The 14413-nt window shown below is 41.3% G+C and overlaps 1 protein-coding gene across 1 annotated transcript in view; it reads right to left on the minus strand.

The window, feature by feature from the left end:
• Nucleotides 1–11087: 11087 nt before the first annotated feature.
• Nucleotides 11088–14413, minus strand: part of LOC135255253 (homeodomain-interacting protein kinase 3-like) — a 50859-nt gene continuing 47533 nt past the window's right edge. The window contains 3 exon segments of the mRNA XM_064336159.1: nt 11088–11662; nt 12067–12197; nt 13717–13970. Coding sequence (XP_064192229.1) covers nt 11219–11662; nt 12067–12197; nt 13717–13970 — 829 coding nt within the window. The 3' untranslated portion in view covers nt 11088–11218.

Raw genomic sequence — 14413 nt, forward strand, 5'->3', positions numbered from 1 at the left:
CAACTAATTTATGTAATGTTCAGATTAACAACTTTAATACAGTCTATTAACCTTTGTTGATGCTCATTTAATTCAATCATTAATGTGAAAGGTGCATTTCAAACATAATGAAATTAATGAAACAACTAACCCCATCCTCAGGGTCGGTTGTGCCCCTTACCTTAACCTCTTCACACAAGCCCTCTAGTGGCCAGGACTCCAGTGTCCTGAGATAGCTCAACTCAGACATTCAGTGCTTCTGCAATCAAACTATGAATGGAAACAAGTTCCAATTTCAAGCAGAAACCAACACCAAGATTTGGTTTTGTTACATGGAAAATTTTTTTCCTGAAGGTGGAGATTAAAATTAGATGTATTTAACAATTATTTGTCTACAATTTTATGGCAATTCAAGGACTGAGCTGGAATACCTCTTAACATATTCATGTTTGATGAATGTATAAAGAGGCTAAAACAATGAATCTTTTAATGATAATATCATAGTGCTTAACCCTGCTTCCAGCAACATAGGGCAACTTTAATATGTAAATTTGTTAGCTTTCAGATCTTTTGATCCTGGCGAAATATACAGAGCATCCACTGAGATACAGTCTTCCTATAGCACCAACTAGTGAGAATAATAACATAACACCATACTCGCCCTCAGTTGCTGCATCTCAGTTGTACCTTTGCAGCAGTATCCTGTTTGTGACACCAAGTTGATGCAGTGACCAACACCCCAGGACCAGACTCAGGGAGGAGATGGACATTGCAGGTTCAATAAGTGACAATTTATCAATGTGCGCACACAGGGAGAGCACTTCCTGGTCAGACCAAGAGAACTCTTAATAAACTTCCTCATACATCCATCATTTATTGACAACAGTCAGAAGGCCCCATAGAAGGTATCCACCAATTACTTCTCACCACTGTGATCTTCAAACTCTCCGCTGTTTACCTTATCTGGCCTTGAAGTGACTGCACCAGTCTGCACAATTGGTCATAGGATAGGAGAGAAAGAATGATAGTAAGGAATTAGGCATGACTCCCTGGCCATATATTTATATATATATATATATATATATATATATATATATATATATATATATATACAGATAAATTCAACACAGCTAATTTTCTTGCTGCGTTGACGACATCTGGATGCTCCAAGTGATTAATGGGAAAGAAACAGCCACCTGGTCAGGCAGTTATAATAAGCACACACCAGTTTGGTCTGTATGGTAGGCTATTTGCTTTGTAGAAGCTTACCGGGATGTTAATACAAACAAAAGCAACTTTCCACATGTTGCCTCGATTCACTTCATGATAAGTTACGAATTTGCATGTGCATAAATTTTTATGCAGTCTTTTTTTTTTTTTTATTAATACAGCCCCATGCTTCATAAGCCACATGGCTAGTCTCATATTGCCATTGGAAATGTATTTCCTTGATGTGAGAGAAAAACACCTGTCTACAAATATTACAGGGCATTTTACTTTACTGTTACAATTATTCCGCACCTCTGTTATAATAATATGGACTAGGTGGTATGATTGTAACATTGGACTGTGTGTACTTTGATTTTAATTGTATCTGACCCAATTATAATATGAATGTAATTTAAACAGCTAATGACTACTGATATGTCAAAGATGTTTGAAGTAAAATTTTATAGTGCTAGGCTAAATATTCTCTGAGTAAACAAGCAAAATCCAAACATTTATTTACTATCCCCTACTCCATTATGCTTACAAATTAAAATATAGTCATCCAAATAGACATATGACCAAAGAATTCAGAGAAATATAACAGAGCTTTTTCTCCCGTACCAAACAGGCTAATTCTTCTCCTGAGCGATTTGTCAAATGTTCATTGAATTGTCTCTACAAATAGCCTCCTTAATTTGCAGGGTTGTCATGAACAAATCATTTAATAATAGCCACTTTTATATTAGGCCTACTACTGATACATATGTGGATGTAACCAGCCTAATTAGTTAATTGTTAAGCCTTTTATGAAGATAACTTTTTTGGAAATAGTCACAGAATGTTACTTTTGTTGCATTATGGCACACATTTATTTTAGCAACAGGCACATAATTTAAATTAAAAGATTCCTCAAGCTCAAGTTGTGTTTACTGTCATTCTTCGTATTATAGATGGGTATAAGAATACAGCACCCTGGGACCAGAGTTCAGTATAAGAACAGTCATAAACTATTGAAAACAGAAATAAATAAAGGAATTAAAATGTAAAAAAAAAAAAAAAAAAAGAACAATGAACCATAAATGCAAAGTATGCATTTTTCCTGCTTGTAGGATTTTTACAATGTCAAATTAGACAGCATATGATCCACAAAAACTGTTGATTGGCTTTTGAATAGGTTGTGATCATACACGCTTTGCATGGGAAAGCCCTGAAATTAGCAATCCACCCTCTGCTGGGCTGCGATTTAGACCCTTTGCCGTAGACCTGGTCTGAGCAGTCAGGTGGCGAGTGTGGAAATCGCTAACCAGACGGGCCAGAAAATTGCAATGAGCTGCACCACAAATGCAGTCCACTGCTCAGTCTTGACTGGCACACCCCCAGCAGTGTCTCATCGGCACACGACAAGTCAGAAAATTACCAAAGAACTCGGGTGCTTCAAAATGCATGATGAAAATACCACCTCGCCAGTGTTACAGCTTGCAACACGCCAAGGTTACAGCTTCGCTTTTTTAATATAACTTATTATAATAATTGTAAACCATTAGCGAAATACACTCTAGAAAAGATCTGAAACTCCCATTTCTGAATATACTGATGTAGTCTACTATAAAATTGAACATGAATTACCTACCAGGTTTTTGTATGTTTATTGTTTAATATCAATGTCAGCTTTGATGTCAGTTGTATAAAAACAAAAAAGCAATGTAACATTCATTACGTGCTTGTATATAGCACTTGGCCTGTTTTTCTCTTGGAATTCATTTTGGGCCATGTTCAAATAACAAATTCCCTAAACTATTTCAGGAATATTACGTATCCGGACCGTTGTAGAAGCATGGGACTCAGCATATGCAAATAGTAACTCACTTCTAACTGAATTGTGCTGCACCCTGGTGTACTGTGGTGCAATAGTTTTTTATGACTTGTATTTTATCAAATTTTTCTCTCATTCAACAATAACACATTCACTTACAGTATAGCAATTACATATAGTACATGCACACAATAAAAGACTGAGCCCAGATACATATACCACTTAAAGTTGCAATCCTCCATTTTTTCATAATAAAAAATGCCATGTGATACCTTTTCACACTGGCATGTTTGTAGCAATATTGATTCAATGTTTGAATTCATGTGTTTTATTTATTTTTTGTGTATTATTCATATATATATATATATATATATATATATATATATATATATATACATATGCAATTTCCATGTCAACATATGCACAAGGTCCAATGATCATATTTGCATTTTCAGTATTCCTTGAATAACATATCATAGCTATGCCTCCCTCATCTTCACATTATATATATCGAGGTGCTTCCTCCCTTCGTGACATATTAGTCCATTACTGCAGGATAAGACATTCATCAGACAGAAAAGTAGTCATCCCTACCTCGTACCTCAACCAGGCTTACAGTGAAGGGAAATTACTCCATTTGTTTGGGCGGCTGCTTCAGGCTGACTGGTGCAGCTGAAATTATGATGGAGAATATTCAAAGTACTTGTAAAAGATTTTTTCCATTATTTTTGTGTGAGTTTTTATGCCACGTTCTGTCAGACTGTCTTTGGTGCAAACATACAGTAGTTTTGATTTGATGTCATTGTATGCCCCCTTATTTATTTCTCCTTTCTCTCTTCAGGTAAGTACTTCAGTCATATATGATGGTACAATGCGCTGATTCATGGAATGTCTAAGTCAGCTAAACTGTGAGAGGGGAAGATCAATCAATGATTCAACCTTGTTATGTTGATGTTAAAAAAAAATGCATTAATCCATTACTGGTTATACCCACAAGGTGGCAATGTTGTGTTGAAACAACATCCTGCTTCACTTTTTGGTTTTACTTTTCAATTAACTAGACAAAATGTCTCCCAATTTCACAAAAACTAGTAATTTGCTTTAAAAATTCAGGATGAATTAAGCATGTTGCTTCAGTTTTAAATTCTCAAATCATAGATGATTGAGATGAGTGTCATCAAACCCTTCTTACATCACACAACAATCCATAACCAAAAGGTCTATAGACAACTAGCATCTACAGTATTCAGATCTTGCAACTATGGCAAGATTAACAAGATTATGTAATTTCAGGTAGATGCAAAAGTACTGGGGCAGTGACAATTACTATTATTTTGTCTTGGTTCTGTACTCCAGCACATTGGATTTGAAATAAAGTAATGAATATACTGCAAAGTTAAAGTGCGGACTGTCACAGCTTTACTTCTAGGGCATTTACATCAATATCAAATGATCTGGAATTATAGCCCTTTTAATAGATAGTAACCCATTTTACAGGAACAAAAGTAATGGGGAACCTTTGCATCATTATTTTATATACAAGGAAGCTAACAAAAGGTCTAGAGTTGATTCTAGGTGTGGAATTTGCATTTCGAGTCTGTTGCTGTTGTCTCTCAATGAGCACCAAATAACTGTCAATGCCAGTAAAGCAGGGCAACAGGAGGCAAAACAATTTGAATAAATCAATTAGACATAGCTAAAACATTGGGCATGTCAAAATCAAGTGTTTGATACGCTGTTAACAATCAAGAACACCCTGGTAAGCTCAGAGATAGCAAAGAACCCGGTAGACCACAGTAGTGGATGATCAAAGAAAATTTTTCAGTTGTGAGGAAAAACCCCTTTTTGACTGTCGAACAGATCAATAGCACTCTCCGGGATGTTGGCAAAGATGTCAAAGACTACCCTAAAGAGCAGACTACACCAGCATAACCTCAGAGGGTTCACCATAAGATGCAAACCACTGGTAATCCTCAAGAGCGGAACAGCCAAATTAGTTTCCTAAAAGGTACATAAAAAAACTTAAGGGTTCTGGAACAAAGTCTTATGGACACATGGGACAAGTATTAACCTATACCAAAGTGATGGAAAAAGGAAACTGTGGAGATATAAAGGAACTGCTCATGATCCAGCACTCCCTTCATATGTGACATTGTGTAATGTTATGGCTTGGACAGTATGGCTGCCACTGGAACTGGCTCACGTGTTTCCATTGGTGATGTGACTGCGGACAGCAGCAAGATGAATTCTGAAGAGTCCAGAAACATCTTTGCTCAGGTCCAACCGAATCCCTCAAAACGCATTGGACAGCACTTCATCTTGCAGCAGGACAATGAGCCCAAACTAACTGCTAAAGCAACCAAGGAGTTTTTCCAGGGCCGAAAAGTTGAATGCTCTTGACTGGCAAAGTCAATCACATATCCTGAATCCATGCATTTCACTTGAAGACAAGACTGAAGGCAAAACACCCCAGAAACAAGAACTGAAGACGGCTGCAGTGCAGACCGGGTAGTGCATCACCAAAAAAGATACCCAGCGTCTGAAAGATAGGATTGTAATGGCAGTCAGTCAACAATCATAGTGCCATTTTAACCAAGGACAGCATCATGTAGAACTTATATAAGTGTAACATGAATGCTTTATGCAAGCAGATCCTGGGGACAGCAGTTGCCCAATCAGACATGGTATGACATGCCAATGTGATTGACTTCATCTGTAGTTACATGAAACTTGCCATGCCAATTTATGGTTGTCCACATAAGAACCTCTTGCATCATGGTAATGACATTTGCTGCATCAGCAGTCACGTGACACACTATATGCTTAGTGAAGGTTACTGACATGATCTCTTATGAATGTTTACGCAGAGCTTGTGAAAGTGCTACATACAATTTATGAAGTGATATACTTCTTATATAGGGCCACTTAAATAGCGTTACCACATCTAGAATGTTGTAATTAAGCTTTTGTCATTGCAGATAAAAATCCACGTCACATTACAGTATTACTGTAAGACATTAGCTTTCTTACAGAAATGGTATACTTCAAAGTACTGTAAATATGCAGTTGGTTTTGAAAATATATTTCAATATGGAAAAGCACTGAATTACCATACAACCTACTCATAATGAGGTGGCATTATATCACACCATTGTAATGTTATAATAATGGGAGAAGAATGTGATGGGTACACTTTGGTTTCATGAAATGAAAAATATGCTGTGATATTATGAAATCACTGTCGATGTACTTCTCTAATCCCTTTTAGCTCAGTCAATGTTTTGGCTTGAGGGGGTCGTGAAAGTAAGACTAGCAGTCTGAAAAGAAACAAACCGTGCCCTCTCCTATGCAAAACTCAGTCAAAAGAACATAGCATGTCAGTTTGCTGCAGCAATAGATATTTTTTAATTCAAAGTGAATCTTGACAATAATACACCATAAATTCTTATTTTGACACTCACCATAAGAGTCACCTGGAAAACCCGCTTTTTGTGACAAAGTACATAAGGCTTGGTCACATTAAAATCACTGAGAACTAGAGAGAAATACTATCGCAAACTGTAAGAGACATTACATCCAGAAATTTATTTTCCCAGTCCTCATATTGTAAATATTGCACAGTGCAATTGCTACATGGCAAACTACTGTAGCATAAAATCAAAAGCAAATAAAAACAAAAAGGAAAGCCACAAATATTAAAACAGTAACGGTTCAAACTTAGTAATCAAGTCTATTTGCTGTGTATCTAAATAGATTACTCCATAACTTGCAGTGTGAATTAACTTTTGCTAACACAGCTAATTTGAAAATAAAAAAGGGAAATTGTAAAAACAGATCAAAATCAAATCAAACCAAGTAGTAAGGATTTAAGATTAATACAGTAGCACATTGGATTAATACAAAGACCCTGAATTAACTCCATTTTTAAAATAACACCAATCAGATACATAGAATTCTGCAAAAAAAATAAATAAGGGACGTTTAAAAACTGCAGTGTTTGGTATATTTCATGTAAAAAAAAAAAAAAAGTAATTCGGTTTTCAACGCAATGTTGTATTATCAGATTTTAAAAACCTTTTCAGATGGTTAAATTGAACTAGGATTACTGTCTGTACAAACATAATCAACTGATTTACTTTGCACCTATGGTAAGTTTTGGCTAACATGGAGATTTTGTGCAGGCATATTTGCTGGTAAATACCATTACACAGAAACAGTTAAAATTCCACATACATATTAGAGTACAAATAACACAGCATGTGATTTGTCAAGTTCATAAGTTTTGTTTCCTTTTCTGCAATGAAATGCCAACTATAGACCCAGCTTTCTGTTTCCTTCAGATCAAGGTGCAACAGATTGAAATGAATTAGATTTTGTAACTAGTAATGAAGAGCTTCTTGCAAGCTGCAGTTGTAGACCTTCCTAATATTTATTTAGACCAATGTGTTGTTTTGACACCAGCTACCATCAAGGCATTGATTAACCCTTGCAATGGTTGTGGTCCTTTCAGAGCATTAAAGGTCGTTTAACAAAGGCAAAAGTTGTTTATCAATGAGCAATTAAAATCCAAGGAGGACTTACTCTTAAGCAGGTAAGTCATAAATTCCTTAAACTCCACGTGTACATTCACAGTGCATATGTAAAGCTTTCTGAATGAGACTTGGATGTTCTGGGTGATAAGAACATTGAACAAATTTCCCTGACTGTGTAGCCTATAACAACCAAGATAATTTCTCACGAGGACCGGGAAGAAACATTTTATCGTTATTTTCCAAGTTTCGTGTGTTCCGCATTAGAAACTAATTTGATACAGCGTTTAAGTAGTAATTTAAATGTGAAGGGGTTTTCTAAACCGAACGATAACTTACAGCGATAACTACAGACAAGCTAAGAACACTTGACGGCAGAATGTCGCTACGGGAAAAATTAGAATACTGCAGCTGACTTGCTGGCGGAGTTATTTTTCCTAAAACGGGTTGGTAAAAGTCAAACGCCTTAAAGTGCCTTCTCGATGGGCTGTCGCAACGTGCTGAGACTTTGTAGACAGGAAATGTGTCTTAAAATAACAGATGTCCTAAATGACCACGGTCCTGTACGGCCTGTGCCACCCTGCTTTAAAGACAGCCTGCAAAAGTAGTATTTTCCATCCCTGGAATGACGCCGAATGGCACGAGAGCGTATTTTATATATTCGTTTATTTGGTCGAACTGCCACTTTTGGAGTAGCGCTGTAGCCTACGTCACGGTCGGTTTGTATTGTATCGGATTGTTGCTTAACCCCCAGCTCCTGGTGGGCGGGGTGGATCAGCAATCCTTCAGCGAGTGACCCACCTATACTCAAGGCACAAACACAGTGCTGCTTACACTGTCAACAACGTAAAGAACTGGAGGGGTGGCGAAATCGCGTAAAACAGAGATTCCTTCCTCGTCCTTAAACAGACCGACTCTCTATTTGGTTGAAGTGATTGGTTTCGTTTGGTGTGACTTAAAAAGTTGTTTCTGAAACGCATACGAAACACAACTTTGATTTGAGATTACATTGAACACATACAAAGGAAACGCGTCTGAAGCACAATTTTGATCTGTGATTACACGGAACACGTACAAAGGATCCGTAGAAAACGTAAATGTACAACTGTCCATCGCAATGTGGGCGTCGTGTTTTAAAGGGCTGAAACAAACTGCTCGCACAAAATTCATGTCATCGACAAACGTTTTCAACAGAACACTGCAAATTCATTTCCATTAGGAAAAAAAGGCCAATGATTCCCACCTAAACCGACCCCAGTTATAGCTTATTGACAGTTATACAAGTGCTTAGTGGTGTATTATAAAGAAATGTTCTGAAGAATGCCATGGCATTTCCTTTGCAACTGTACTGACTGATAAATATAGAATACAGTGTTGCTGTAAACCGTATCAGTATGTTAGTATATAACTGCCATAATGAAAAGTTAAGTCAATCCTGCAAGCTATAGCCTTACACACGTCTACAAAATGCCAATATGAAAACATACAAAAATTAAGTTACATCAATACATCCATTTATATGCAGTGATGAGCCCAAGGGTTAATGAAGATAAAATACTGATGCAAAAAAAGAAAAAGAAAATCACATCCCCAAAACAACAAATTCAACTAACTTCCATCATTTGCAATACAGTAGTTACAATGACACTCCAAACATGAAAGCAAAATATTAAAATCAAAAACCCACTTCTATTTCAGGTAATTAGACCTATACAAAAATAAGATCGCTAAGTAGGAACTAAGTTAATCACCTAATTTCACAGCTATTTGAAGTGGCAATCATTATATAGCAGCTTATCTATGATACATTCAAGATAAATGATACAACATATTACTCGCCCAAAAGCTAAACATAGCCTCAACCATTTTGAATACCTTTTTTTTATATTAACCCCATCTCTAAATCTACAGTATACTTGAGGTCTATGCAGGAGGAATAGCTCACTTGCTTAGGAAATGAATTACAGTCTTTGGTGCTGCAAAAGCAACTTCATTTAAAGTAAAGACGAAACTTTACGCACATACTAAACCAAACCGAAAAAATGCACACAGCATATATATATATTCTCCCTGACGGAATGTATGAAATAAGCAGTCGACACCAACAAGCCATAACAAATGGTATAATAAAAGGGAAAATAAGTAAAATTTCATCATGCATAAATGAAAAATTGCACACAATATAACACACCATTTCAAGCTTTAACACTAAATAACTATTATATGATATATGCATGTGTATGCGTGTGTATGCATGCATGCATGTACGTATGTACGTATTTGTGTGTGTGTATATATGTGTGTGTGTGAGTGTAAACACAAATACACACACACACATATGTATGCACACACGTGCACATGTGCATGTAGACACATACAAATACACACACGCAAGTGCACACAACCACACACACACACACACACAAACCACACGCACGCGCACACGCACACACACATGCACACAAATCTATATCAAATACTGCATGGTTTGCTCAAGCCCAGATGAACCCACTACTACGAATCAAAGAGCAATCTGCATTTTTGTCTTTATCTAGCCAAAGCCATGCCCATCACACTTCTAAATATCTCAAAAAACCCCAAACTCTAAAATAAAAAAACAAATCAATTATTTAGATTGTATTGCAGTTCAGTGAACAGTATAAATACTGTTAGTAGTAAGAGTATACTAAATAGAAATTGATTATCAAATATTAAGTAATATTCAACGTTTGCTCTTTGCACACTAGTTCAGTCGGGAAAAGAAAAAGGAAAACAAAAACTGAACAGCAAGCGTCTGCTACAGCAAAGCATGCTGTCTCGACAAAAACCAAAAACTCGCTTGTGTTTCTCAGATATACACCGAACGCAAAAGTAAGCATTGCTCTAGGTGATACATCGTATCTATGCATATATATGGGTGAATATATATACACATACACAAAATGCACCAACAGGTTTGAATTTCAAGTGCTGCAGTCCATTACATTTATATATTGGTAACATTGACATTAACCTCTGATATTTAAGGCACTATGTGTGGGAACGAGTTTACGATGCAGCGAGTTTCAGGACACGAACGATAAGAGCAACGTCGAGGCATCTTTTCCATTAAATTTTTCGCCCATGCAAGACATGCAGTGTGAGGAACAGCCTTTTCCATTAATTGACTCCACATTGAAAACACCGAAGACACTGAAAAAATACAAATAGTTAAACAAACACACTGCACGGAGGGCGGGGGGGGGGGGGAACACATGTGCATCTGTTGCTCTAAATCTGGATACTGGGATGGCTTTACACGTGTTATGTGTGTCTTGCACAAGTTAGAAGGCAATATAGAAAAATAGAGGGTGCAAAAATGTGACTCCTGCCCCTGTTATGCCCCTGTTTTGGAGTTACCGTAGAAGATTCCAATGAGAAGGTATAACAAATGTGCAAAAAACACATTAAAAGTGAGTTTCGTTCTTTTCTCTTTCTCCCCAGAACTCTTTAAAGCTCGAAGTTTCGATTGCACCCGGGTCTGCATGATTCCGAAGTAGCCATTTCTGCCGCGCCACAGCTTCGGCTACCGAAACCGCGCCGTCTCCGCTCCCCGGCGCCGGCGCTCGCCTCGCTCCGGGGCCCCGGCGGCGGGCGGGGGGGTGGTGGCCCACGCGCCCGCCGCCCCCCCCCGCCGTCGCCCCGCCGCTCAGATGTAGGGGTACTGGCTGAGTTTGGTGGGGCTGAGGGGGAAGCCGGCGTAGGCGGGCGAGGCGATGTAGGAGTGGGGCGGGAAGAGGGGCTTGAACTGGCTCTGGTGGACGGTGGGCGAGGGCAGCAGCCGGTGGTTGATGCCCACGGTCACCTGGTGCACGATGCCGCCCGGGTGCGAGATGCCGTAGGCGGGCGGCAGCATGGGCCGCGTGGTGCAGGGCGAGGCCAGCATGTGGGCCACGGGCGCGGCCGTCACCAGGGGCCCCGAGGGCGGGTACGGGAGCAGGGCCGGGTGCGGCGGGTGCGCCGTAGTGTGGTTGGGGCTGCCCTGGGGCAGGGTGAAGGTGTGCCCGTGCACCGTGGGCGGGATGTAGGCCTGCTGCCGCCGGTGGCTGTAGTTTCCGTTCCACTCCTGGTGGCAGGAGGCGTAGTGCTGGACCTGCACGGGGAGGAGGAAGAGGAAGACGAGGAGGAGGAGGAGGAGGAGGAGGAGCAGGAGGAGGAAGAGGTGTTCAGGTACCTCTATTCACTCATAGCCAGCTATTCGATCAGACATTGATATGGGCTATGACTCATCATACTGACACACATCGTTTTGAAATACAAGCAAAAATGCATGCGAACTGTACACCACGCTAACAACATGAGGACGTGGTCTGTGATCGGACATTATGCTGTGCATAGAGGTTTTCAGAACAGACCACGCGCAACAACGGCTGGGAATGATCTCAGCCATATGTCAGTAAGATGACCTCGGGATAAATCCGCTCTTCCTTCAGGTCAACGCAGCGCTGCGGTTTGATCCGGCCGGACGCGTGAGGAGGGGGGGGGAGGGGCGCTCACCTGCCCAAAGCCCAGGTGTTGCTGCTGGAATGCCGAGGTCATCTTGTGCTGGCGGTTGAGGAGGGGGGTGGAGTGGTGGTTCTGACGCCCGGGCCCGCAGCGCCCCTTGGACTGGCAAGAGGAGTCTAAGGCTGGGGGGGGGGGGACGGGGCGGACGAAACACGTTAAGAGGAGGTCGAAGGGGAGCGAACCGACCGCTTCGCTCTGAACAAGTCAACCGGGGCAGGCACGCCGCGAGCCGGAACCAACCGGAACGCTTCCGACCCAGCGCCTCGGTCGCCAAAAAAGACCCAGCGCCAGCGGCGGCTTCGGCTCCAACGACACCTCCCCTCGCTCGCGAGCGGAGAAGCCGCGTCTGGCGCTAGGCTTTTAACGCGATTAGCCGGCGAGTAGAAGGTTCGGTTCAATTCCGGCTTTAATTTGCCCTAACTGACTAATGGGAGGGGGGGGGGGGAAGTGTAGTGTAACTTCTGTTTTATTTCTAAGAAGACCCATTTAAAGTAATATCAGGGGTGATGAAAGCCAATTGGAAACTAACCGCAAACTTCTTTATAGCTGTAAACGAAACTGTTTTCTAAAAATACCCCCCCTGCGAAGCAGATATAGCTGCGCTGGGGCTTACGTGCGGATTAGTTTCAGAAATGTGCGAATGCTCCAAGGGGGACGGGGAGCCGTTTTCACGAAACGCAATATCAGGGCATATCAATTTCAAACTTTACAGTCACCCCGTCAACAGTGCCGTATATATTACCTGCCATTCAGTGGGTTTGGAAATAGCACAATCCCAATGGCCGTGGGGTCAACCAAAGGTCACGGTGATTGATGTGCGTCTTCGATGCATGCTACAAGGCTCGCATGAAGCCTTTCGCGAAACCTGCATAATGCTTCATAATGCTTGACGTAAGCATTCGTGTAAAAAAAAAACACGCACAAACCCGCACACACCGCGGAGAGGTCTCGTTTTCACGAGCGACGACGACCGCGTATGAAGGTCCACAATCAACGGTTATGAGAGCATTATGCAGCCGCGACGGACACTCAGCTTTATAACATGCATTTCGAATGGAGTTTCTGGCCGTATGGTGGGATACGGCAGCGTAATATATCTCTCACTGTAGGCTCAGTTACGGGCAAACCAGAGCGAACGGAAAACAAGAGCAGGAGAGATTTACAAGGGAACCAGTTACTGATTGCATCCACTCAAAAAACCGTACGGAAACCAGGCTGACCGTAGCAGCAGCCCCCCCGCATTCACCTGTTATAGCCTCTCAGACTTATAAAGGAGGGGCAATCCCCTGTCCAAGTCATGTGACCTGCAAAGCAGACATTAGCACCGGTGATTGCATCTGACCCACTGACAGCAGCTCTAATCCACTTTCACAGCATTACCCGCCCACGACACGTCACAAACACGATCGAGCAGTGCGTCTGTGAACCACAAAGGATGTGCAGGGCTAACCTTACGTTACCTTATTAGGGTTGAAATGGAAACCTACATGACGACAGAACAGGGCTGGGCAGTCATGCTTTAGCATTACAGATTGCAGGAAGCAGGCTTCATTCACCGGCTGCGTGACCTTTACAGGAGCCGGAATGGCGGCCGGTTTTTTCCACAATGCGGCCATTTCACAGCGCGGGCGGCGTAGTCACCTGTGTTGACCACGTGCTCGTCGGCGATGGAGTTGTTGTTGTGCACGCGCATGGGCGGGACCACCATGGTGCGCACGGCGGGCTTGCCGGGCTCGGTCGCCGGGGCGATGCGGGCGGGGCGGGGCTCCCGGTTCCGGTTGCCGTCGCTGATGTAGCGGCTCTCCATGAAGGGGCTCTCGTTCGGGCCCGAGGAGTCCGAGGCCGGCGAGCCGTCCACCGTGTCGCAGCCGCTCTCCTGCTCCTCGTCCGACATGCTGGGGGGACAGGCCAGAGCAATCGCACTCAGAATTCACTATGCGGCACTGCAAATCTAGTTGCGTAATCCCGCGTGAGGCAGACCAACGAACATCACGCTCCAAATCATGTCACAACAATGCTAGCAAATCTAACTCAGAGAAAACTAGATTTGCTGATGACTACGAATTAAAACAAACAGAATTAGAAGTTCAAACAGAAAAGTTCTTTGTCACTGTTTGGTTGTACATTTTCTATGTATATACTGTAGAAAAAAAACTAACAAGCTTAAGCATAATGAAACAAAGGAACTCATATAAAGGATTTCATAAGAATAGTTCTAACATACTGACTAAAAAAAAACGAATCTGAAGTACTTTATAAGCACAGTTCCAGTTAAAGCCTGGTTAATTAAAATAAATCCAGGAAAAACTGTCGCACATCCACGCACTGGTGCTAAACC

This window comes from Anguilla rostrata, chromosome 5 (assembly GCF_018555375.3).
Source record: "Anguilla rostrata isolate EN2019 chromosome 5, ASM1855537v3, whole genome shotgun sequence".
NCBI classification, from domain to species: Eukaryota; Metazoa; Chordata; class Actinopteri; order Anguilliformes; family Anguillidae; genus Anguilla; species Anguilla rostrata.